Genomic DNA, 27,806 nt, shown 5'->3' on the forward strand with positions numbered 1-27,806 from the left:
ACGTGAGAGGGAAAAGTTAGAAAAGCTCTCTATCTGTATCTGTAAATTTAGATTGCCATTATAAAATTAATTTGTTATACCGCGAGTTTCCTTCTCTCGAAAATATAATATTTAAATATTCAAATGTTTGAGAGAAAATGAACACGTATGATATAATTTTACCATGCAGTTATTAATTTTTCTCCTTTCTCCCATTGTTGTACCCTCTATTTATTAATGCAAAATTTATATATGAATAAAAGTCGACTTGTCGCACAATGAAAACATATATATATATATATATATATATATATATATATTCATTGTGCGACAAGTCAACTTTTATTCATATATAAATTTTGTTAAATTCATATATAAATTATATATATATATATATATATATATATATATATATTTGCGACTGTCGCGCGATTTTAAGCGGGTTAATCGTACATAAATGTTCGTCGAGGGATAAATAAATAAATAGGCGAGTCGGGGATATAAATCTACGTTTCTCGGCTTAATCCGAGGATCGCGAATATGAAACGATACGTAAATCCAGGGTCGCCAGTGAATACACAAAGAGACGCAGCGTGCATACGTAAAGTAGGAGCGAATCAAAAGTACACATCGCGAAATTTCGACAACGCTGCTGCGTGCGTTGACGCGCTGAATCTCGTTTGCAATATTATTGCTCTATGCAAGTCGCGTACGTGAACAAACAACGTAGCTTCGTCGTCGACATGTTTAATCGGAATCGCTGGAAATCGAATTGCATCGCTGAATCTTAACTTCATTCCCGATAAATTGCGATACGCGTCGCGCGCGCGCGTGCGTTTTATATATATATATATATATATATATATTGTATTTTATATTATATTCGTTTTATATATGATCCGATGATGAAATAGTATAATGCTCTTAAAATGCAGTTCATAAATATTTCTTCTCGAGTAAGTCTCTCGAGATAAATCTATCGCAGCACGAGTATGGAAAATTATGTATATCGAGGAATCAGCTGATCGAGAGCAAGCAAGTTTGACATATTAAAACGAGAACTCTCTCTCTCACGATGCGAATCGAATTTTCTGCAATTATTTTCACATCATATTTTAACAATTTTAGCCTGTAGAAGACTCGATATAAAATATCCCTTTGAAAACTGCGAATGAAATTTTTTTTAAAATTCGATTTTTGGAATAATTAATCTCGTTGGGGTGAAAAATTGGTCGAAAAAAATTCGTACAGCTGCGAGATGGCATTCGGTCGACCCTGGTCCACGTGTTCGCGGCACTCTCTCATTATCCTTGCCGAGGACCGCAGGAATAACTCCTGATGAGACGTCACGCCAGCGTCACACCGCTACCTGATCGATTTCGCGCGCGCAGAGAGGAAGTTTCCTGGCGAAGGTTCAGGTCGGGCTCGTGTCTGCCCCTCCATTGTCCTGCAACCCCCTCCGCTGTTCCATTCTTGCTCGGACCGTTCCAAGGGATGGTGGTGAGCGAGCGAGGAGGATGATTTCGCGATGCGCAGGCGACGTACCGCGCGCGTGTTTCAGGACACTCCGCTTATTATACGGTTGGGGGTGTCGGAGAAAAGACTGAGAGAGAGAAAGGGAGGGAAATGGGTGAAACGGAGGAAGATGTCGAACAGTGTCGAACCAGTGCGGAAAGTTCCGTGGCGTCGTGAGATCCAGGGTTGGAGAAGCGCGACTCGTGATAGAAATAGACCTCCGACGATGATGCTCGTTATCCGCGTAGAATAATAAAAAAAAAAAAAGGAACTCCAGTTTCTCTCGCCGCAATAATGAAGGGATAGACGGCTTTTTATTCTCCCGTGTTCTCCGTATGTAAAGAGATTTTTCACCGATTTGACAGAAATTCTTCCAATTTGAGTTTCCAATGAAGTTGAAAGAGTTTTATGAATAATTTACGTGAATTACGTGTTTTTAATCAATTGTCGATTCTGAATAACGCACGTATATGTTTATGATATGTATGATTGTGAAAGAAATGTTTAATACTATTATATAATGTTTAATATTAATAATGTAGCGTATATTATGTAATATTAATAGAATAACACGTTGTGCAGATTAAATTTACATAAAGAGATTAATTGTTTAATAATAATAATATATATAAATCAACAATATTAGCAGTTTTTTATTCATATGATATTAGTCACAAGCTATACGAGCAAATCCTCTTTCACATTTGGAGACTTTCGAAATCAATCAACTTGAAAGATCAGGCTAAACCTTGAAACAAGGGAAAATGACAATAGCTTTCTTTTATCTCTATGGATTTGATCCTGGGAAGAACTTTCCGCTGGTTCTCTTTGGCGTCTGCGGATATCTACTGTTTTAATCATTGTAAAGAAATTATGTTTTTAACAATTTACATTAACAATGGTGGAATGCAAAACCATGTCGAGGAATCCTCTTTCATTTCTCGGCGCAACTCGCTGAAAAGAATCCGTACTACGCTTTGATGGTTGATTATTCCATGAATTCTGGCACCGTCATTAAATTCTTACGATCCGAGAATGTCTTTGAAACGTTGCGAAATGCGCTAGCATTATTCAAGCCGCGAAATCTTGCCGGGAAAGTTGAAACAGAAACGCAAACACCGTCGACTTACTTGTCTTACGAAATATATTTTACGTTTCTCATCCATGCGTTGTTCTTTGTTAATCTCAAAACCGTAAAGATCGTTTGTAAAGTTTGCTTTATAAAATATAGACAGAGAATTTCACTTAATACTCTATTTCAATTAATATTTCAGCTTAGAATTAAAGATTCAGAAAACTGAGATATATATATATATAATTCTCTCTCGTTAAACTGGTCTCAAAAACTTTCAAATAAATAAGAATTACTGAAATAAATGTCTTTCCATACGAGATATTCATGAGTATCTTTAGCATAAATGAATAATTTTTAATATTTTCCGACCTATTCATTTCGACTTTGCGCACAGAAATACACAGTAAAATAATTGTTCTCTTATTAAAAACGGTCCCCGTTAAAAATTTTATGTTAAATATTTATAATGTTAAATATTTAACACATGTGTTAATTTAATTATTGCTGTTGAACTTAAATGTTAAATTATTAAAATAACTAAAAATGTATCTATTTTCAATTTTACACAATAAATATGTTCTGTTTTATTAATGACAAGATTTATCTGCTAAAATTTACTTCAAGTTTTGCATTTATTTTGTGTTAAAATATTAACACAGTATTTGTGTCTCCATTTAACATATCCATATTATGTTAGATTAACACCAAAATTTTTGTGGACCGTTTGGGACATGTTACCTGTTTTTAACTCCAATTTTTCAGCTGTGTATTATACTAACTTAGAAATATTAATTATTGTTCTCGATATAATATAATGTCGCGTACGCACTTTCTAACGCCGAGAAATTACAATGAACCCCTTCAACAACGGTTCTGAATTAATCCTTTGTGCAACTTATGCGAAACACACATACACAGAGAGAGAGAGGGACAGTTTCGTATTCGAGTATGCGGTGTGCTTTGTGCGCTTTATGTCGAAGACGGAAGCGTGCTCGGAAGCGATGCAGCGAATCTTATACAATTGTGTCAGAAACATTCGAAACTACCATTGCATTAATATATACATGTACACGACCACACGAATAATTAGCGCGATATTCACAGACAGAAACGAAAGTGGAACATCGATCTTTCGATCTCGCCGCTATCTCTTGCTCGAAATAATCGAACAAAAACGAATCCAGTTGTGTACATGGAAAAAAATTATTTCACTTATCAACAAAATCTACGGTCGAATACGTGCAAATAAATATCAATGTAAGATTTTGTTAAGTGCAATGATTTTTTTTCAATGTAGCCGATCGCGATTCATTCGTACATCGTTCGGTTAATTAGACGAAAAAGTCCGGGCTGTTCCCGTTTCGTTTCTCCTCTCGCTGACTTTCGTGGCAGAAACAATTTTCCTCGCTCGCCAAACTTTTTCCATTTAATCCGATGCCACCGATGGCGACCAGCTTCATCGGTCAAGAGTAAGCACGATTTCATTCGCCGAATTAATAGGAACCCCGATGGTGGCCCAACTTCCAAGGTCGTGCATTATCGAGTAAGAAAAGAATTAAATTTTTGGAAATTTTTCACTCAATAGCGCGTATTATTCTTTTTCTCGACGAAAATAGTAAAAGCAATTCGTGACTAGAAAAAGAAAATTAATCAAAATCTAATGCGGAGATTGAAACGCGGTTCTTATATCTTTGTAAAGACATGTGGTAGTAAAATATTAGTTCTATTTTTCTAAAATACAATCTGCACATAATTTTAATGCAACGGATAGTAATTTACACGCATGAAACTATATGAAATTATACGAGAAACTGTGTGTGCATAGGCAACTTTCAAAAATTAAATAAAAAATTTTCGCTATTTTTTAATCTTTCAAGCAAGTCGTCCAAGCATAAAATCTGCACGTGCGCTCTTTTATATACGAACACGATAAATTTTCAGAAATCGCCTGTTTGCGTTTGCGCAAATCCAGGTGAGAGACAGTTATAATACTTCATTACTGCGCCAATTATAATTACTCTCGTCGATTCTACACGAGCGCAACGTTTATTTCGAATATCCGAGAACGAATAGAATTTTGTAGTCAAATATTATTCCGACTGTCTCCGCACTCGTAACTATTTTACTTCCATGATTTCATAATTATATCAGTACGTGAACGTTATCACATAACATCATTTTAGTTCAGTCGCATATGCAGATTCAGCTACGCGCTGCGAAATGTTCGGCTCTCGCCGAGTATCATTTCTAATTTGAAAATATAATAAATTTTACAGTTTAAGTATGTAAAGAAATTCGAATGCATTTAAGCAAGAGGGATCTAATTTTATGGAAACCCCTAAATAATTAAGAGTTTTAACTTTATTTACAATTCTAGAGTTCCTGATAGTTTAAGAAAATAGAACTATTTGTTTAAACTCGTCTATCAGGAACTATTGTAAATAAAGTCAGCACTTTTTATTATTTATATGAGTTCCATAAAATGAGACGCCAACTTCACGCGCACATTTAAGCTTGATCAACTTTTTGCGTGAAAAAAATGGATCAATTTCCTCTTTCCTTTTTTTTAAATCTATCAATGCAAATGTTCCGTCAAGTTCATTTCCACGAACAGTAGCGTTCTTCAAGCACCGATGACAATATCATAATAAGAAAAAAAATGACACGTCGTATAAACGAGACATGCGCTTTATTAATAAATAAATTGCCGTACCGGAGCAGCTTTGCGCGATTATCAGGCAATTTTGACAGATGATAGCGCGACGCACGTGCCTTCGCACACGAAGGTGACTCAATTTCCACCGTGGATTCCGTGAAGTAGGAAAAAGGAGTATCGAAGGACAACGCTGCCTGCATCATCCTCCCGTGTCGTTCATTACGGATGCGGCACTCGCAACCACTCGAATCCGCGGCCGGATTATCGCGAAAATTGAACTAACTATGCGATTACACGGGACCTTCTCGCTCCGATCCTCCTTTTAGACGCTAAACGTCCGCGTTGCGTCTTTCGCGCTTGCAGCTTCCACCTCCGGCAGCCGCGAAGGACGTGTCTCAGGAGATGAGAAATTAAAAGGGACGGAAAGTGGCGGCGCAGTAATGAAGAAATCCTCCTACGCGCGACAGCGCAAACCCATCCCGCACTTCGTGTTGGAGTATCATCGAATTAACATGCGCTCGACGATGTAATAGGAATATTTGAAACGGTCGTAATTTTGGAAACGCAAACTCATTAATTTCGTAAATCGAAATGTGCAATTATAGACCAAGCTATACTCGAAATAGCAGTCGTTACTCTCAACTCTTCGTTATTTCAGATCATTATTTCATCGAGTTGTGCTAATGAATCTTTTTTTTTCCCAGTAACATTAATTTTTCATCTCGTGAGTCTGGGAGATTTGTTAAAACGAATTCGAGCTATATTATGAACAATAGTTATATAACGATTTATGAATATATCTTCTAATTGTTACACTCACAAATTGAAAAAAATTTAACTTGCAATGATATCTATTATTGAAAGATTAAATATCATGCGGTATAATTAATCACACAGGCTGTCTAGCAGTCAGGGAAATCTGGAAAACCGGGCATTGTCAAGGAATTTTAAATCTGGAATTGTCAGTAAAAAGTCAGGAAATTTTACTATTTATCTGGATTTTTTTACATTCTACATTTATCTCAATAATTTGAAATATTTTATTAAATAAATATAAACTTTTCCTTGACTCCCAGCGCGCTAATTTTTTGTGTTAAAAATTGATTCATCTACAGCTGTTTGTTAATTTATATTTTCATCGTCATGTTATTTTATTTCAATGTGTTTAACAGAGATAAAACTAAAAAAATTGATAGAATATAAATAAAAAAGGTGATTATTTAAATAGTTTATAGTGACATGTTTGTTTCGATTATTGTACATAATGCAGATTGTATAATTGATTTAAATTTTTGTTTAACTTCCGAACCTTTTCATTGTTGACAAAAATATCTCAAGGATTTAATGGTTTAACATTTAATTGATTATATATTTTAAATTATATATTTGGAAAAAATAATACTAAATAGTCAGGAAAAAAATGAATTTCGAGTCTTGGAAAATCTGAAAAAGTCAGGGAGTTTTTTTCATTGAGTCTGCTGGACACCCTGATTATGAACAATATTTATATAACAATTTATAAACATATCTTCTAATTATTACACTCGCAAATCGAAAAAAAAATTTTGCAATAATATCTATTATTGGAAGATTTAATATCATGGAGTATATGATTAATGATCAAGTAATTGCAATGTAAATTGCAGTTCGAGTAATTTTACGAGCCGCGTAGCATATGACGTCGAAAATGATTATTTATACAATACACCGCTGACATATGTCAGTCGGTTAGTTCAACTGACGCGCGCTCGTTTACATTGCAAACATCTTGCACTGATCACCTTGACCCTTTTGCATTTACCTTGGCAAAGTTTCGCGCAAACTCATATGTCTCTTTATCTCTCCACATTTTCCTCCTTTTTTCTCTCTCTCTCTCTTCTTACATTTCTTCCGTCCATATTTTTCCTTTTCTTTAATCTTTAAAGTTATATCGTTTATCTGTGTTCCGGCAATCGACATTAGATATATGTTGCGTGATTTATCTCTCATTTAATCTTTATCGATTTTTCTTTATCAACAGTGATAAATGAATCTTTGAAGAAACTATTCGAATTCGCGTTTATAAGTAATTTAAGAACTGCGTAATGAAGCATTAATGTAACGATAAATATTACGAACTTCTCTGTGACTGCGTATATAATTTTTCTTCTTAGTCTAAGCAATTACTACATTATAAACAATTACAACGAAGACGACTTATTGAATCATATATAACACGTAAATGTATCATTAATAAACTTTTCCCAAAGTGCGTTAAAAAAAGGAGTCAAATTATTATTATTTTTTTTTAAAGATCTTTTAAAAGATTCCTCCAAACTAGGTCATGCGGCTTATTGGCTATCGGGCTATTCATGGACGCGACAGAAAATCACAGAAAATCGGGAACGGAACACTCTTACGTCCTTCGAAACACGTGCCGTTCAATTCTAATGTCGATTGAACTGGGGATTAAATCGACGCGCGAACTTCTCAAGACAACGGCTCGATTTCTGAAATGAGTTAAGAATAACTTCCACGTTAATAAGTAAAGCACGAAAACTTCTCCGCGCACAGAAGTGGTTTGCGTGCTTGTCTCTATCCAGGTTTCTTGTCCAGGAACAGCTAAAGGACATTTCCGGGTGCGTGGTAATGGAGATCGATTTGACGTAAGCGACACGTGTACACGATTATGAAAAAAAAATGACAAACGTCGATTGCGATGCGATAATTGAAAAATGTTTTGCACATTTTTAAAAATTTTGTTTTAAATTTTTCAACCCACGTAGATTAACTTCTCCTCAAAATGCAACTATTATAATTAATATTTTGTTATTTCTAACATATGGCAATTTAAAGAAATAGTTTTACGAAGTAAGAGTTTCGAAACTATATCTAAACGATTTATTCATCATTATTTTTCTTTATGTATTGTCTCTTGGATTCTTGACATTTTGCTATTTTAAAACAGCTGAGATTGTATGAAAATTTATACCGATATTGATTTATAATTTACATTGCCCTTTTTTAATAAGTTATCCATTCGCTACCCGGTAATCGATATATTTTTATAAAAGTTACGATGTTGAGCGCGAAATCATATTGCTGGAGTAAGATTAGATTAGAATTTGATGGTTGCCGATGATAAACTTGGCACAATATCTGACGCGCACATCTTCAGAGAGTCTCGTTTAGTTTTCGTTTATATATAGAGAGATGAGACAGGATCATACATTATTTAGAGATAAGTCAGCTTACACATTTGTGCATTATTACACATATTCGGAAATGCGAACGAGAGACGTGACAATAATTAAACAATCACCGCGGTCGTAATTGGATATTATAATTATATCCGATAATAAGTCGTTAGAGTGGTCCCAATTTTAATTAACGAAATCCTCTCTCGCGTACGAAGCAATAATGATTTCAAGCACGAATATTTATTCTTAATTATCGTTCGCTCCGTTCAATTAATTCGATTACTATTTTATCTTGAAACGTTGACTTCCCAGTAAAAAATTTTTTATATATAATTATATATAAATAATTGTATAATTATACATATAATCGTAAAATTATATGTGAAATATGTTCATTTTTTTACATAATATTTTATATATAAATTATAAGGGTTCATATATAATCATGTCAAATTATATATGAAATGTATATGAAGGAAATATTTATTATATATAAATTTATATAATTATATATAAAAAGCACTTTTATTTAATTATGTATAGATATATTTCATATATAATTTTGCGATTATGTGTATAACTTTATATATTTCTATATAATTTTATATTGTTATATATAAAAAATTGTTTCAACGTGGAAAAATCGAGCTCGCATCGGCTTTGATGAGAGTAATAAAGATTCGAATCGTCGCGAGATACAAAGAGAAATGGACAATTGCTGTAATCGATAAAGCTTTTCTCGTGATCCGGCTCGTGATTTGGCGACGCAGGTACATTTCGTCGCGCGATATCGCGCATTATCATAGATATTGGCTGAGAGCTTAGCTTCGGAGCTCCGAGACGCGTTAACAGTCCTCATAAATAAAAAAAATATCGTTTCCGCGACATGAAATCCGTCGCTGATGGAGCGACGCCTTTCCTAAGAGCATCGGCCTCCTCTCTTTCTTCTCGTCCTCTTTCGAAATACGCGAATTCTTCCGTTTTATGCTCGATATGGTCGTATATAGCGTCACTTATACATTCTTCGACGCGACTTTGACATCGAAGAAGTCGTTTCTTCCTCGATGTAACTTTTCTCTATATAGACTTTTGTATCTTCCAAGTGTATAAGATACGGACGTGCGATGATATTTTCAGACAAAGGTCTAGAGTTCTTCGTCTGACACATCGGCGATGATGAGATCGCGTGCACATAAAGTGTCGAGAAAGAATGCGTGTATGTAAGATTGTTAACTTTATAAAAGATACCAGAGATTGAATTTATGTACTATTTATACACTGAAAAAAAATTTGTTAACTTGATTAAACCTTTCAACTAAATATTATTTTGTTAGTTGAACATATAAAAATATTTAATTAAATGTAACATATTAAATCTAACAAAACGTATATTTAACTTAAATACTAATATATGTTCAATTAACAAAATAGTAATTTAGTTGAAAGGTTTAAGTCAAAGTTAACACATTTTTGTTTCAGTATATTCGGAAGAAAAACATTCCTTTTTTTCTTTTTTTAAATTACTGTTCATTTAATGATAATTATAATATTAACAATATTAATAATAAAAATATATATGCATAATATATACTATATTAATATATTATATATGTGTAATATAATATTAATAATATTAATTATATTATTAGATAATTATTCAGAAAAATATAATATATTTTATAGGCAAATGTTAAAACAATAGAAAATTAATATAGATGAAAAATTAATTTTGTATATCATATTATCAGTCATTAAAATGTATTAATATCTTATGACAGCATATCTAACGTGTATGAAAATGGATTTCTTTTAGTGCTAGTCTTATTGGAAAACCATAGAATAAATTATAATGTTTTCCAGCACATTGCGCTCGATAATCCCTTCGATTTTCTCTTCTTCGATAGTTTAAAAGTCGAGCTTTGCTATCGCAAAATATACAAAAAAAGTGAGAGAAAGAGAGAGAAAGAAGTGTTCAAAAATAGACCGATATATATATATATATATATGTATATGTATTTTAAATAAAATAAAATAAACCGCCTTCTTCAGCTGTCGAGAATAATTTCGTAGAAAATTTTCGAGAGGAAAACGAATTTCTCTGTTACTCGTATAAAGTCCACGTCTACGCGAATCAAAATTGAATAATAATCAAGAGGAAATGAGAAAATTGGATCAAAATTTTCTAACCCTTTCTCTTTTTCAAAGGCAATGATATCTGAAAAGAGCGTGCGAGCTTTATACTTAGTTAGCTTCGGCGAAACTTTCTCAATTCGATTCGGTGGCGCGCGAACTTCATCGTGAATCATTCTCCAGGTCAGCTTTCGCGTGGGTGATACCAGACTAGTAATGGAAACCCGTTGCACTACGTGCAGCAATATTTCATCTACTCTAATAGAATAGTACAGGGATTTCATATTATTCTCATGGCGATAATATAAGTGTATGCGCCGCGCGGGCGTAATTGAGAAAATTTTAACTATATCGATTATTACATGCATACGTAATTACGGCGCAATTAATTATCCATTTAATAATTCAGTTAATTATATGCGTTATTAATCAATTACTTATTTAATTAGTGACGTTATATTCTCATCTCCCATCTGTCTCGTTCAATATAGAGTCGCACTAACCACGTCGTTCCTCATATCACGCAATTTTATCATACAATTATTTTGAATTAATATAGTATCCTACTAATAGAGGGCTATAATTTGTCACATAAAACATTTTAGTCATAATAAAGATATTATTTCCGCTAATTTATATATACGATAAATTGCGGACTGATTTAACTTATAATATTGCGATATCCAAATAATTTAATTAACGAGAAAGCTTGTTTAGTATAAACATATTTTTTAAATAATATTTGCAGATAAATATTCTAATTATTGATATTGATAGGGGATAATATCTGAATAAAATTTAATCTGTAATAATTGTAACTATATTCTGCAGAGCTATGAAGAATAAGAATATCGATTTTTTTCTTTTATAAAAAATGAAAAATATTTAATAATCTATTTTGCTTCAGATATTGAAGTGATCAATTTAAAAAAAAGGGAACAATTAACAAATGGTTTCATTTTTCTTCTAATGCGGAAATAGAGCAATCGAGATGTGGAATGAATTATTAATGTATCGTAAGAATTACTCTGAAATTTTCAGTTTTGTATGCTAAAATGAAAGAGGCATTTTCCGTCTAAAACTAAAATTTAATTTTCAACGGCGAACTTTGTTACCGCGAAATCGATAATAGGTATGCTCTGTGCAAAGAAATATTCGTTGAATTATTAATATAAAAATCCTCATGCATACGCAAATCTTATTTTCTACGGGCTCACGCTGTTGCAATTTCTAACGGGAGGAACATAAGAAAAGTAATACCTACCAACAAAAAAAGTCCTTTACTTATTGAACGGAGAAAATCGAAATTGGTGATCAAATTTTATTCTCAATTGATCTAATCGAGAAACACATACGATCGCGTAAAAATACGGCGGGGAATCGATTTTTAAAAGTGTACGCGAACATTTTATCGCTAAATTTGCGAACAACTGGGTGATATGAACAAGATTCTCTATGAATTATAATTCAACCGTGAATATATGTAGCCTAGTATCATATCGAATATATTGTAGGTTGTGACATGAAAATTGCGTTCGGATAATCCAAATTGTTAATGATACGCGAACAATAAACGTGTAGAAATCCGATAGAATTTGTTATAATTGGAGCGTTGTCTCGAAACGTTGAACATTCTGAAAATTGTTAATAGACATAGCGACATAGTATACACTTATACGCTTTTATTGCAAATCCGTAAATCGATGCGTTATTATAGTATATCGCGCGCGGCGTCGCATCAAATAGACGAGAATGGACGAGATAAAATTCCACTAATAGGTTCGCACGGTGACGTTAATCATGAATTTCAAAATTAATTTCATATCACTATCAAATTATAATTATTGCGCAGCGATTATGCAATTCTTGAATATTCAATTACTTCATTATTTTATCCAAAAAGAATTAACTGCAGAAAATATAATCACTCGATATATTTAACAAATTTGTTTTTTTCTCTTTCTCTCTTTAGGAAACTTTTATGTATTTTAGATACAATATAAAATCGTATAAAAATATAAATATATCAATTTGTTTTTCTGTATCGCGATATGATTCAAGTAATGGCGTGTATTCTGCTTGAAGTGCTAAAAAAGAAACATAATGACATGATATTTAGCAGAAAGTTACGAAGTTAATTTACTGGACCAAGATAACAAAATATTGCGTCGTAAAAATTTTGTGGCAAAACTGCAACGCGCATGACCTACAAAAAAGATAGCATACACCATTATTCTTGATAACACTTTTTTTTAAGAGGTAACAAAATCTGAATATATCTTTTAATAAAATTTTAAAAGATGTGTAAAACGCGCGCGGAAATGACACGGGGTGAAAAAGAGAAAAGGGAAGAAAAGGGGATGATGCTTTAATACCGAATGTCACACGGGGCTGTCCATAATTCTTTCGTCAGGATCACAAATCAGTCAGAGGCAAGCGCGGAACATCGCATAAAATAAAGTGTGCACGGTCATAAATTTACCGAAATGGAGATGCTACATGCCGTTTTCGGACCGGATGCGGTACGTTCAACGGATGCAGATTGCGAGAGCTTTACGTATGTCGAAGCATCGATTTTTCGCTAACGAGCGAGCGCGCTGCAATTCCACAACGAGCACGTTAGGTGCATGTGCGCTAATCATTGAAAAAAATTGGATCCTTGCTAAGTTTTTTATCGAATTATTCACATTTCACTTACCATGTCCTCTCCACGTCAACTTCAAATTAATCTTTCATCTAACATTTTATTTTAACTAATTATCCACATGCATTTTCCGCAAAATGTAAATCTCTAAAAAATCAGTATATTTTACTATTTTTACACGGGAAGAATTTTTCGTTACATTTTACCGCAAAATTTACTACACATTTCATCATGTTTGGTAATAAGTCGAAAATTGCCATGCTGCATTGTAAAATTTATATGAAATATAATGTTTATCATTTTTTGGCATCTATTTTATTTAAAACATTTTAAAAATCATAAGTTTTTAATATATTTTAAAATTATTGAAATTTTTTTTACTATATTCTTTAATAAAGTTAATTAAACAATTATATTTTAACAATAAAATATTAAATTTCGTTCGCCAGGAATGAAATACTAAGGTAGTAGATATTAAACTGACTACACTGGCTGTCTATTAGATTTGTTAAACTATATTTATTGACGTTTCGACCATACGGGCTGTGGTCCTTTTCAAAATTACAATAGAATCATTAATGAGTTACTGCATATCGTTATTGACATTTAAAAGTACGCTCCGGTGAGACTTAACTTAAGATCGGATGGTAAATTAACTGCGTTTCACTTGTGTCATCTTGCCACGACTGAGTACGCAGTACAGTGTGCTCAGTCGTGGCAAGATGACACAAGTGAAACGCAGTTAATTTACCATCCGATCTTAAGTTAAGTCTCACCGGAGCGTACTTTTAAATGTCAATAACGATATGCAGTAACTCATTAATGATTCTATTGTAATTTTGAAAAGGACCACAGCCCGTATGGTCGAAACGTCAATAAATATAGTTTAACAAATCTAATAGACAGCCAGTGTAGTCAGTTTAATATCTACTACCTTAATTATATTTATTGTAGTAGATATATTAGTATTTTTTATTATTGTGATAAATATTAAAATTCTTCCAATACTATATTGTTCCTTATTTGAAACACTTAAAGAATCATAAGTTTTGAGTATATTTTTAAATGATTAAAATTGTATCTATATATTTTATTGTAGTAGATATTAATATTTTTTCTTATGATAAATATTAATCAGAGAAACTCTCATAAAAATTCTTCCAATACCTACTATATTATTCCACGACTGATTTTCCTATGATTTTCAGGCAAAATTTGAAAAGAAAATTCTCTCCGTGCAAAAACGACTCGCTAATAGATAGAAAAGATTTGAATCTCAAAACAAGCAATATTCTGATCGCTCTCCGTTCAATGATCATTCGAGGGCGAGGAATTGGATACGCAAGTGCGTACCGGTGAAATGTGTCTATTTAATATATCGCTGGCGCGCGTAATCGTAACGTCAGTTGCTCCGCGGGAGAGAGCTTAGCGAGAGAGAGAGAGATTCAATTGAAAATTTATCCGAGCCGTCTAATCCACTCGCGAACCGACTACCGATTGTACGTCGAATTTCAATGGCGGATCGCGCGCTCGCAATCTATCGAATTCCATGCGTGCACGTCGTTATTAACGTACCGAGTGAAGTACGTGAGAGCGCAACGCGCACGGGCTGCTGTCAGCCTCCTCTCGAAAAGGAGCAGTCGATCGATCAACGACAACGACGACGAGCATATTACAGATACAACTACTGACAGTGAATAGACTATGTACTTTCTGCACAATGGCCTATTATATTGCAAGTAAATGGATCGTTTTCAAGCACCGTGTCGATAATCAAATCGACGTATCTTCTATTTCGATGCTTGATCGATTGCAAATTACGATTAATCAGCAAAAAATGCGAGTGTTTAGTTATTCTTATGAATATCTTACCTGCATAAATATTCGTGAGTTATTTCTTATTTACGACTGCGAATTCCTTATTCTCTTTTATTATTTGTAATAAATCGCAAGAAATACGCGTATTTATTCATATAAATATCTTACCTTGATAAATATTCGTGAATTATTTCACGAATCATTCAATGTACAACTGGAAATTCTATATTCTCTTTTATTCTTTGTAATAACTATTCTCGATTCTTCTAATGATTTACTTTAATAATTTATGCATTGATGAGATAAATGCGATTTAATTTTTAAATGATAGAATTGTCATTAAAATATAGCATTGGTATGTTTTCTTTAGATCTGAAAAGATTATATTTTGTAATTCTATCTTTTTACACAGAGAAAATTTTTTCTTAGAATAATTTACCCTAAAAATCATGATAATCGTAGGACAATATGGTATTGGAAGAATTTTAGAGGAGTTTCTCTAATTAATATTTACAAAATAAAAAAATAAAATATTAATATTTATCACAATAAGAATATAAACTATGTTCGATTAATTTTACTATGTATATATTCATATTTTTTATTGTGATAAATATTTAATCAAAGAAACTCTTATCAAATTCTTCCATACTATATTATCCTTCAATTATCATAATTTTCAGGGTAAATTTTAAGAAAAAATTGTCTCCGTGTACGACTGGAAATTCCTGAGCTCTTTTATTCTTTGTAATAATTATTTTCGATTTAAAATAATTACTTTAATGATTTGTACATTGAGATAAATACGATTTAATATTTAAATTACAGAGTTGTCATTAAAACATTGATATTCTTTCAGTTTTCTTTAGATGCAAAAAATATTATATTTTATAATTCAAATATTTTTGGCTTTCTAATTTATAATCTCTTTTCTTTTTTATATAACATCCATTCTAGCTATGTTAACTTTATTATTCAGTTGATAAATTAATAATTATAAGTTGCGGTAAATCAAACATAATGATAATAAAATAGGCATCTAAAATAATATATAAGAATATGCTAATAATACTTTTTCGATGCCAGGAGAAAGTTCATAAAGTTTTACCTTGTATAATCTCGGTATTCAAATGAGCTTCTTTGTGATCAAGATGTGTTGAAAAACAAACCAGTTGAAATTCTTCAATATACTGAATGAATCTGCTGTCAAATTCTTGCTAACATCTTGCTCGCTAAAAAATTAATTAATATCAATTATTATCAAGTAATAATCAGATACAATAAATTATAAATGTGATTGAGATTTTCAATTTTCTACTTTTCATATTTTAAATCAAAAATATATCGATACGAGAACTTCGATAGATACGTATCGATATAAAGAGAACTTCGATACTTAAGATACTTAAGAGAATAACTTCAAACTGATGATATTATAACCTTAATATTCAAATACATTAAAAATTCCATTTATAGGATAAATTATGAAAATATATCGAATAGCGATATTAACGATTAATTTTCCATAAATTACAAAAGTGGAAGACCAAATTTTATCCCAGAGAAATTTGCATCCAAAATGTTTGATTAAAATATTTGTGCGTGTAATTTTTTTGCTATTATAATTTTTACTATAATAATTTTATTAATTTATTCTGTATGCAATCATTTAACGAGCAATTTAAATGACCCAGGTTCAAGAACAATTAAACAGTATTGATAAGATATGCAATTTATATACGTACGATTAAAAGCAAGCTTGCGGTTCGTTTTATTCGTCTTATTCAAAATCGAATCAATATCGAACTGATGCGACCGATGGAATCGCTTGAAATTACTTCGTTGTATTGTCGCTGCGATGGCAGCACTGCATTACATTGTGCTAGGTTGGGATAGTCTCGCAATGTGTAAAGGAATTTAAAGCGAACGGTAAGCTTCTTTTTTATCGTACACACACACAAAATACAGATTTTAATATTATTGTAAAATATACCTAAAATACAGGATAATTCATTTCTTTATATAATTATTATATGCATAGAGTAACTCTTAGTAGAAAGTTACATATAGATAACTTAACCTAAGTTAACCTAAAAATCCTTATGTTAGAATTTCTTTTAAGAATAAAACTTGAAATTTAATTATTTTTCTATATAATTTGTGAAAAAACTGATCGTTGTTTATTTATTCTTTTGATATATTTATAGGGTAATACATTTCTTTTCATGTATATTATCAAAGTTCTCTTCATTAAAAATCAGTTTCTAAAATATATATTACAAATCAATTTAAGTTAATAAACTTGAATAAAATTTGTGACACAAAATTATGACAGTATCTTGTAAGTAAAAATTCTTTTTTGTTTTGCAGATCTTGGCCAGCCCAAAGTTTAATTGGCAAGAAGAGGGATCGATATCTTCTTTATAATTTATCAGAAATACTGTGTGTGAAAAATGGGAACGGGTGAATGATTTAAATTCAATATTCTATATGGTAGGTTTTTTAGCATAAGTAAAATTAATGATTTTGTCTACAGATAGCCACCTTGAACAAAATCAAAGTATGCCAAAAGTTGACTTGTTAAAAGACGCAGAGAAACTCAAATTTACAGATTTAGTTTACATGAAACGCCTAGAGGAGCAAAATCTACAAAGAGCAAAGAGAGTACAAGGATATCGTAAATCCAATAATCGCTTAGCTATTGCCTTAGGCCTTGGAGTCATTGGGATTTATACGTACACAATATATTCGGTGAAACAGGAAAAATTCTTAGACGATTTTGAGGAGCCACAAAAAACGATCGAGAAACCTGAATAAAATACTTTGTTTTTGAATTTAAAAAATTCTAATTTCTTATAAACTTTGCATAAGTTTATATATAATAGAATATAGAGTTTATGAAGTGGATATTTTTCTTTTCAAAGATATTCTATAATTTATTCATTTACAAACACTGTGTTAATTTATAACACAAGATTAGTATTTGAAAATGTCTGCTCCACGATTGCCACCGCTTCCATCTATTCGAGAAATATTAAAACTGTACCGATTAAATGCCGTGAAACGTTTGTCTCAAAATTTTCTTCTAAATCCAAATATTCTCGATAAAATCATTGCAAAATCAGGAAACCTCACCGGGAGCCAAGTATTAGAAGTCGGTCCTGGTCCAGGTGGATTAACTCGATCCATCTTAAGACGGGTTCCGAAACGATTAGTAGTTGTAGAAAAAGATACCAGATTTAAGCCGACTTTAGATATGTTAAAGGACTCATTTCAAGCGATTAATGGAAAAATGGACATAATATACGACGATATCATGAAAATAAATATGGAAGGTTTATTCCCAATGGAAGAAAAGGTAAATTGGGATAATAAAGCTCCGGATATCTATATCATAGGCAATTTACCGTTTAACGTATCGACACCTCTCATAATTAAATGGCTACACGCGATAGCCGAACGTCGCGGACCTTGGGCATATGGTAGAACGAAAATGACGTTGACGTTTCAAAAAGAGGTAGCGGAACGTTTGGTGGCTGAAGCCTCAGGCTACCAACGATGCAGATTATCGGTAATGGCACAAGCTTGGACGTTTCCGGTACTTCGTTTTATTATACCTGGTAATCCAGTGACTTGATCCTACGTATTTACACATAAATTCATTTTACGAATTTTATCTTTATTTACGACTCCTAATTTGTAATTTGCAGGTAAAGAGTTTATTCCAAGACCAGATGTCGATGTGGGAGTAGTATCGTTTACGCCATTGGTCAAGCCACGCACGCAGCATGATTTCAAATTATTTGAAAAAATAACGAGGCACATATTCAGTTTTAGACAAAAGTACAGCATACGATGCATCGAGTAAGTTTGTTTTTTCCTCTAATTTATCTATTAGGATAATAAATAAAATTAAAACGAATAAAGTTTTTGTGTTATTTTCTGTTTTACAGGACTCTATTTCCATTGTATTGCCGCAAGGAGTTAGGTCTGATGATGTATAAATTGTCCGACTTGGATCCAACGATTAGGCCCACGCAACTTACCGTAGATGACATCGATAGACTAACGACCGCCTATAAATACCTAGTGGAAAAACATCCGGAGCTCGCTTTATATGAGTATCGAGCGTCTCGCCATTTGTTAACAACAAGTAACACGAAAGACATTGAAGTTGAGGATTATATGGAAATGTCGGAAGAAATGACTACCTAACCGAACTGGTTCGCAACACAGACACACGCAAACGTATTATATTTAAATTTTATTAAATCGCAGATTTGTAATGCAGCAGACTAATTTGTTACAATAAATTTCGATTATATAATTGTGTGAAAACTTCTCTGTAAATATACATTTATATACATGTACGATACTATGGCTTAATTATTAAATAAAAATATAGTACAATGTACAGTTTGCATTTTTTTTCTTGTGTTAGACATAGTAATAAAAATACTGTTAATTATCTGGAAGAAAAGAATAATTGCAGAGGAGAGAAAAAAAGACGTACCTCTAGTTTTAAAAAAATTCTCAATACTCACTGATTGTGTACGAAATAGTTATTTATTCCGACATTCTCTCTCCTTTGATACTGCTGATTCACACGAAAATATTACTCTTCGATACTATTAATTTGCAAACCCTATTACCTCGGATCTAATAAAATCTATCCTAGTATTGTCGTTTTAATGCGCGATACTGCGATAAAAAGAATCGAAGATGGACAATAAACAGTAAAATAAGGATCTTAATATCCGTAAATAATCTGCGAAAGGAAAACGTTGTTACCCAATACACCGGTCAATATCACAGCTACTCGTTTTCTGAAGGATATAATTATAGATATTAAATAATTCTATGCATGTAATATATGTATACTTAGAATTATTCATTAGGAATCGATGGAATCGTGCGCGAACTCGGCGCCACGTAACATTCTAATTACAGTGACATAGGAAACTCAAGTTTCTGCAACGTACTGTAACAACCGAATGTAAGTGATTAATACCTGACTGAATTCGATGAGAACTAGACTTACGTGTTGCTCATCGACAGTCGTGCGTCGACGAGCCGAGGAAATCCTTTGGTCCAGTGCGTTCTCTCTTTTTCTCTCTCCAAAAATTATTATTTATTTACCTGGAGATCATGTACACGAATTCTTGTAATTGCTTAGGATGTCTTGTGCCGTTGGAAGTACTCTATCTTTAATGTCGCGTACACATTTGTTACATCTAAGTTTCTTTCTTTTTCATTAATTTCTTGCTACACCGCAGATCATGATGTTGGGTAGAGCCCCTCGACGTTTACGCCAAGCACCGAGGGACTGTGCGTGAGCCTGCAACGTTCTGCACCATCTTTTTGTTCTTGCGCCATCCTCTGCCTGTAATAATGCGTATTAATTAATTTGCTATTTTTATTTTTATCTTAGTGATAATTTTTTGCTTACGCATAAGTATCTTACTTTAAATATAAACGTCTCCTTGGAAGATAATTCCTGTATTTCGAAATAATCTTCGAGATCCGTTTCACAGCACACTATACATTTATCGAGGTATAGTGGCTCCTGGAATAATGATAAAGAATGTAGATCCCTCATTATTAATTAATCATAAAACGATTGCAAAAAAAATCCGACGTGAAATATACAATGACTTACACGTAGTAAAGAATATCGTCCAAGTTTCTCTTTGACCAGAAGTAAAGTAGCTTCTTTAATACCTATATGCTTCGGAAAGAGCGACTCGTCGTTAAATTCAGGATAATCGGCATTCGGCTGAAAATATGCGAATTTTATTTATCTTGTTACAAAATTAGACAAAATTAATAATATATATATACCTTGCCGTTTGTAACAAGCATGGCAGTGACAGGTGCAAGTTTGACAGTTCGACCACGTCTCCAATTATTATCAGTCGGCTGTGCTACTAAAAGACGTCCTTCGAGAACAAACCTAGCTTCCTCGTGAGCCCATTCCAAAATCTCGACAGCCATCTAACATAAATATTATTTTATATTACCTATTTATATTTTTTATATTTTATTTTATATTACAAATTATTGTATATATATTATATTTTTTATTATAATAGTGAATGACTACAAACATCTCACGCATAATTAAAAAACAATTTTTTAATTGTTTCAGAATTAAATACATAAAATAAAAAAATTTAATGTTAGTACCTTCCTCAATTTGATATTGACCATATCCTGTTCGCCGATAGACCGTCTGCCATTTTGAATAATCGATATTCTCCTCCATAATTTCGTCGACGTAACATCTTTCGCCTCCTATTAATTAAATAAATAAATTAATATTAATATATAACTTTTCATGAAATTAATTTTTTGCAACATATTATGCAATGCACTTACAGCATTCATATGTTCCAAATGTAACTCGATGTTCGTTTGAGCTTGCTTAAGCCTCTTTTTTGCTTCTTGAATGTCGGGTCGAACAGAAGGCGTTGCTTTGAGCAAACGTGCCAGCAGAAGGGGATATTTCGTAACTCTTTGGACAGGAACCTGAAAAAATATTTAAAAATAAGATAAAATTATCTCCTTTTTAATTAGAGGATATTAATATCAAATATATCTAGGATTACGTGACATTACCATTAAAAAGGAATTCAGATTCATTCTTCGCAAAACTGTGTTCTCCATTTGAGAAACCCTGAGGAAAATACGTAAAAGCTCCTTTTCCTTTTCCAAGTTTTGCAGTAATAAACTGGCGCCGCCTTGACGCGTGCAATAGCTCTCGAAAGCATGAAGCATTCTCTCCGACTCGAGGAAGATCTTGCCCAGGTCCACCGTCAGAAGATCCTCGTCCCCGGATACCTACGCAATCGAAAAAAAATCGTAGCAACGTAAGTTGCAAACTTTTTCAACGCGTAAATAAAATTTAAAAATAAAATCTTCGCTCTTTTCACCTGAGCGAGTTCCACGCTGTCCTTTAACTTTTCGGCCAAAACGACATTGTGCTCGAGCAACTCCTCGACATTCAGAAAGATCGCCGACAACTGCTCCGACGTGAGGAGGCCCGCTCTCAACATTGGTCGATGGAATTCTTCGAGGATGATCTGCAAGTCTCTGCCGTACTTTTGTTCGGTCTCGACGATCTCTGTGATGATCTCTTTCCGCTCCGCACGCTTCTTCGAGCACTTCCGGCAGACGAAGGGCGCGTAAACCACGCCGCTAAAAAGACAAAACAGAAATGTATCTATATTCCCATAATAATAATAATAATAATTTAAAGAGAATTTTATCAACGTCGAACGAGAGTGGAATGCGATCTAACGCGGAGCTCGCGATCGAATTTATATGTATAATCCGTGATCGCAGATGAAAGTGGCTGTCGCGTGCAACTAGACATATCGCATTATCCATTCATCAGACATCTCAACCGCGTTCTTCGATAACGAAGAACTTTCGCTCTCTCAGGCGAATAAAATCGATAGCGAGAGAGAAAGTCTGGCCCACTGTCTCTTGCACTTGTCGCAAGTGTAATCCAGCTGCACGAATTCTAAATAGATATATACGATAGAGAGAAAGAGAGAGAGAGCGCTCACGTTACCTCACTTCGTTACAGGCACAATCAAAAGGTATAAAAAATAGTTACAAGAAACGAGTCAATTAATCACGGTTTTGAAGAATTCGGCCGGGCATTAATTCAGAAAGAGGAAGATAATTCCTGGTTAATTTCTCACGGGAGGAGAATCGCAGTTTAGATCGCTACGACGGATGCGGATGACTCGACCGCGAAAAGTTCATGACCGTAACGAAAGGACATTCGTTCCTCGATTCGCGAGATTGCATCTCTGGGAGGTCGAAATAGACAAGGCGACGTTTTATTCGAGGATTCGTACTTTGTTCGGAGGCGAGACGAGCGAATTCCTCGCGATAAATCGAATCTCTCACGATCTAAAAGTCGGCTGGTCGTGGAAGAAGACACTCTTCGACGTGGATTCCGGACCGTTATATCTTTCCCTTCTCGGATCATCGAGCGCTATCCGCGCTCCGGCTAAGAGTGATAACAGTTTACGATTTACGCGGATGTCGAAGCACATTAAAAACGAGTTTTCAGGAACGCTCGTTCATTTTGCCACTCGAACGGTATACGTGAAAAGCTATAGACGAGCTGAGGCTGGAACGCGAGAGCGCTTGTATCCATCAAGATTTCGCTTATTAATGTGTATCACTCGTGCGTTAAATAATATACCGTCGCGCGCGAAAGAGAAGAGAAAAAGAAGAGCGAGAGATAAGCAAAACCGTTAATCACACGCGCCCGCGATCGTTTCTCGCGCATATATACATATTTTTCCAGCGATTATTTATATAATCTAGGCTGTTATAAATTCTTACGGTTTCGGAGCACCGTGTCTTTATACGAGACACGACATCGACTTTCCAAGTGAATCGCGCAATTAGCGGCGTGATTTTTATCCGCGACAATGGAGACGCGATTGTTGAGGTGTACATTAATTTGTTGTATATCGAAAACGCATATCAAAATAAATATTACACATGTAACGGTTTCGATCCGCTGATTCCATCTCTTGCGACCCACCTGTCCGTTATCAGGGGATCCAGTCGCTGCTCGCAATCCTCGCACAGCTTCGCAGTACCGGAGATCACTTGTGGTATTCCATTGAGAAGGCTTCCCGGACCGGAAGAGACATTGTTTCCTGTCCGCCAGCGTCTCGCGACACCGCGAGTGCTGCTGGCTTGGCTGCTCTCGGACCCGACCCCGCTGTCGGTTCTCTCTATGTCGACCGTCCTCGACTGCGAAAAGAATATGAAAAAGATTAGATTAACGAGAAAGATTTATACAGTCATATCAGTACCTATAGGGATTAATGAAATGTTGAAAAAAAAACTTGTTATAATTTAGGAACGATATATTTAATTCGACCCAAACTAGTCAAGAAATTTTTATTTTATTTCCACAACGTTTCGACCATCTGTTTTTTGACGATCCATCATAACGATAAGATGCGGTTATTTTCTTTCAAAAGTTCTTTCAAATTTTTTTAAAAAATTCCGATAATCATATTGTTTAATAATCATGACAACAGTGTCAACTAACTGCGCTTTTATCAATGAATTTTTCATTTGAAAAGAACCAAAAATCTTTCCTATTTTAAATACCACTAGCGACGTTTTAAGTATTCAATTTGTTTTTATAATCTTTTGCGCTAAACTTACCTTCAACGTCTCTGGCGAGCTCGTCAGGATGATGTTGCACTCCTCACTGCTGTCGGATACGTTGGAAATCTGCGAGCTTTTGGAGCTGAGATCGCCCAGGCTCGTCTCCTTCTGCTCGTACAGAGCCTCCAGATCTCTCTCGGCGTCATCTTCCTCGTCCTCGTCCTCATCCTCGTCCTCTTCCACAGGGCGTGTGCGATCTTTGGAGTCCATCAGAAAGTTCAAGAGCTCGAACTTTGTAGAGATGTTAGTCTCGTCCTCGGGCGACGTCGACATCTTTTTGAAAAAATCTTCGGGACTTTTGGACAAGTAGGTCTGGGCTAGCTCCTCCGAGTTGGATTTCTTGAAGACTTCCTCGGATAAATATGGACCGAGAAACTGACCCGGCGTCATCTTTTTGTAATATTCGACGTCGCCGAAGTAGATTCTGTCCTTGAGGTAATCCTCCGTGGGTGGCGGACTCAAGGGCAACGGTGGCGGTTCGTCGGGTATCTCTTCGTAGATCGGTTCCTTGATCACTTCGTAGGGATTCTCCTCGAGGAAGAGATTCGTCGAGATAAAGTCGCCGTCCGAATTCAAGCTGGACGATCGCGAGTAATTTGCTTCGAGAGTCGATTCCGAGCTCTCGTACTCTTTGCTCTTCAACAAGCTCTGCTTCAGGATCTTCAGGATGGCCTGGCCGCTGTCCTCGTCGAGGATCTCGCCGTTCTCGCGAGCCTTTCGGAGGGAGTCTTCGAGCAGCTTGGAGATCAAAGCTTCTTTCGACAAGCCGGGCGAATCCTCGATGTCCTTAAATCGCGCTTTTGACTCCGATCGCGTCACTTTCTCCTCGGGAGTGTTAAATCTCGGCTGATTAGCATCCGAAGACTTGATCTCGACGCTCAACCTCTTCTGCTTCTCGAAACACGAGGAGGTTTCCTCGCTGGGCGACGCAGGTGCTTCCTCGTCATTCGCCTTCGAGCTCGTTTTACTGTCCTCGACCGCGTGATTGTCCCTTCCGATCTGTTTTGGACGCGAGTCATCGTTCGCCGACTCCACCACGATGTTCGCCCTGTAATTCTCGAGTATCACCAGAGTGCGATTCTCCGAGGAGCTCTGGATCTTCGGGGGATTCTCCGAGTTTACGGAGATCACCGTCGGATTACACACGCTGTCCTCTCCACCGACGCTGATGGTCACTTTGTTATCCCGCGCCGGTTCCGGGCTGGTGTTCTGATCGCCGTTGATGAGGATGGACGTTCTTCTGGCACCCTTCGAGCTGGAGTTCGGACCGATCTGCAGCCGATGGACCAGCGGAGACGAGCGCGGACTCACCGTGATCTTGCAGACGTTGTTCTCGGGCGAGTTGATCTCGATCTTCGAGGATCCGTACGAGCTCGCCGAGTTCCAGGAGGCCGTCGACGCCGACGAAACTGTTCTCCGATGATCCCTGATGGAGTTTACGGGACTCTCGTCCGCGCTGGACTCGATTTTGAAGCGATGCCTCTGTCTACCAGGCGGCGGAGACCAACTCGTGGGTCTCATCGTACGGAAGTGTTCGTTGCTCGCGTCGGAAATGTCGCTACGCGCGTCCAGCGAATGTTCCGCGTCGTTCTCGACAGCATTCTTCTTCTCGGTCGCTGTCTTAACATTTTCACGCGTCTCGATCTCGGGCTCCTTGAGGTCGCCAGTTTTCGCCCCGAGCTCTTCCGTCTTGCCTTTCCTTCCCAGAGAACTCTCCTCGTTTATGTCCTCGCGCGAAATTGCGCGTGCACCGATGGGCGACGACGGCGACTTGATCTTCTTGCTCAGACTGAACCGCATCGTGTCCGAGAACAGCACGTCGCCCGCCGAGACGTCCGGTCTACTGAATGACCGATCGATTTGGCTCCGCGTCAACAGGGATTTTCTCGAGTTCTCTGCGGACAGCAGTCGAGAGGAAATTAATCGGTAAGTAAAGCGAGTAATTGAGACGACGGCATGGAATTTTAACTCTATAATGCGTGGAATTTTTGTGTCCTTTAGTCATTATATATATATATATATATATTCAGCGGAATTTTAATATTATAAAAACTATTAAAAATAACATGAAATAAAATTATGTTAAGTGGAATATTAATATTATAACAAATATTAAATATTAAAAATAAAATTATGTTAAATAATATTATATTAATACAATCGATATTTTTGTAAGGTCTATTTCTTAATGACAAATTTATATCGAAGTATGACATATGTGGCCTAAGGTATAAAAAAGAGTAAGAAGAAAAAATTCAAAGCTGAATGCAAATAATAAAATAAATTATCGAGACTTTCTGATAGAAACGCACAATAAATTATCTCGAATACAGATGTAATTTTAGATTTTATTTATAAAGCTTAACACAAAGATGAATCAAAGCGTCACGCTTGCAGTAACAATTGCCTCGAGCTGCGAGAGAGAGCTACATAGTCTGATGATCAATATGATTTTATGTTCGAATGGTCAGCGATTTATTTTATACCCTTTCTTTCGCGCTTTGTGTTGGAGATAGATACATTTCTCTCTTTCGCGAAGCGAGAATTTCCGTTCATTTCACGGATCTGGAGGACGTCGGCAACACTTATCCCAGGAAGGAAAACCGCAGATGTGAAGCATGAAGCTGGAATCGGATACGCGTGAAAATTATACTCGGTGATTTGATACCAAAATTTAGCCGGATGCGTGTCTGAGGAAATGCTTCTTTTTACGCACTGATGCTTTCATTTATAACAAATAAATAAGTTGTACAAGGAAAAGTTATTCAATTATGATATTGAGTTGCATTACATTCTGATGAAAAATTCATCTGAATTAATTATGCATACGTGACTGTTGTGTTCATAACTATTTTAAATGCATTCTATTTTTTTATCACATATACATTTGTTAGATTAATATTTGCAAAATATATCTACAGAGTTTCGTTTTCGATACACCGTTTATTCTATTAAAACGTTTCACTGAAATCTCGAAGTAGAAGTGAAATCTTGTATATCTATTCTTGTATGTATAATTTTGAATTTGTCACGAATTACGCGAGATTATTGACAAGTAATTTACTCATCAAGTATCGCTCGAGCAAATCTATCCTTCAGCTTTTCAATATAATAATAGCATGTCCAAATTCCATTCGATTGTCATCCCGTTCTCTCTCTATCTCTGCCGAGTTAATATAACATTATCATCGAGAGGCTGCTCCCTCGATCGTCTCTAACGATCGGTGAAAGTATTATATGCGGATCTTTGAAGGCGCGCAAACGAGCTCATAATTTCTCGCCGCGAGAAAATTTCAAGCCGTTTTTCCGCGGTTGCTCCACTTTACACGCGGCCGCCAGGAATTTCTGAGACGCGTGCGATTACTTGGCCGCAAAAACGGTTGCGCAAATCGCCGATCCGCCTCGTTTATGGCTTCATGGCTCGGATCAATCTCATGCACGAAGAAGAAAGATGTGCGAGGTTTTGCGAAACTAGCATAAGTGTTGTGCCACAGCTAATGAGCTCCCCTCCGTATTACGGATTTAACTATGCTAATCGTCAGCTATCACGACATGGAATTTGACTGCAGATAGTTCGTAAAATAAGAAGATTAATAGATA

The 27,806-nt window shown here is 35.1% G+C and overlaps 3 protein-coding genes across 4 annotated transcripts in view; 2 read left to right on the forward strand and 1 right to left on the reverse strand.

Annotated features, from left to right (window-relative positions):
* Nucleotides 1-16,840: 16,840 nt before the first annotated feature.
* LOC114943793 (Coiled-coil domain containing 56) lies at nucleotides 16,841-17,903 on the forward strand. Its single transcript, XM_029319512.2, has 3 exons — nucleotides 16,841-16,925; nucleotides 17,367-17,459; nucleotides 17,533-17,903. Exons 2-3 carry the CDS (start codon nucleotides 17,450-17,452, stop codon nucleotides 17,811-17,813), a joined length of 291 nt encoding a protein of 96 aa, XP_029175345.1. The 5' UTR covers nucleotides 16,841-16,925; nucleotides 17,367-17,449; the 3' UTR covers nucleotides 17,814-17,903.
* A 77-nt stretch (nucleotides 17,904-17,980) lies between these two features.
* mtTFB1 (mitochondrial transcription factor B1) lies at nucleotides 17,981-19,410 on the forward strand. The gene is made up of 3 exons (XM_029319521.2): nucleotides 17,981-18,616; nucleotides 18,707-18,860; nucleotides 18,950-19,410. The coding sequence occupies exons 1-3, from the start codon at nucleotides 17,986-17,988 to the stop codon at nucleotides 19,209-19,211; spliced, it is 1,047 nt and encodes a 348-aa protein (XP_029175354.2). The 5' UTR covers nucleotides 17,981-17,985; the 3' UTR covers nucleotides 19,212-19,410.
* The window catches only part of RhoGEF64C (Rho guanine nucleotide exchange factor at 64C), a 121,674-nt gene continuing 113,113 nt past the window's right edge, over nucleotides 19,246-27,806 (reverse strand). For both annotated transcript variants that reach the window (XM_029319520.2, XM_029319519.2), the window contains 10 exons: nucleotides 24,204-26,101; nucleotides 23,566-23,780; nucleotides 21,929-22,193; nucleotides 21,615-21,836; nucleotides 21,375-21,524; nucleotides 21,183-21,290; nucleotides 20,838-20,990; nucleotides 20,656-20,772; nucleotides 20,461-20,562; nucleotides 19,246-20,379 (listed from right to left, as the gene is read on the reverse strand). In XM_029319520.2, the coding sequence (XP_029175353.2) occupies nucleotides 20,251-20,379; nucleotides 20,461-20,562; nucleotides 20,656-20,772; nucleotides 20,838-20,990; nucleotides 21,183-21,290; nucleotides 21,375-21,524; nucleotides 21,615-21,836; nucleotides 21,929-22,193; nucleotides 23,566-23,780; nucleotides 24,204-26,101 (3,359 nt within the window). In that variant the 3' untranslated portion in view covers nucleotides 19,246-20,250. The remainder of the gene's footprint in view (nucleotides 20,380-20,460; nucleotides 20,563-20,655; nucleotides 20,773-20,837; nucleotides 20,991-21,182; nucleotides 21,291-21,374; nucleotides 21,525-21,614; nucleotides 21,837-21,928; nucleotides 22,194-23,565; nucleotides 23,781-24,203; nucleotides 26,102-27,806) is intronic.

This window comes from Nylanderia fulva, unplaced genomic scaffold (assembly GCF_048542155.1).
Source record: "Nylanderia fulva isolate GAGA-0341 unplaced genomic scaffold, ASM4854215v1 Scaffold10, whole genome shotgun sequence".
Taxonomy (NCBI): domain Eukaryota; kingdom Metazoa; phylum Arthropoda; class Insecta; order Hymenoptera; family Formicidae; genus Nylanderia; species Nylanderia fulva.

Coding starts and splice junctions, on each gene's coding strand:
- mtTFB1 (XM_029319521.2), top strand. CDS start 17,986: ATGTCTGCTCCACGATTGCCACCGCTTCCATCTATTCGAGAAATATTA. Junction 18,617..18,706: donor ACTTCGTTTTATTATACCTG/GTAATCCAGTGA, acceptor TGTAATTTGCAG/GTAAAGAGTTTATTCCAAGA. Junction 18,861..18,949: donor TACAGCATACGATGCATCGA/GTAAGTTTGTTT, acceptor TCTGTTTTACAG/GACTCTATTTCCATTGTATT.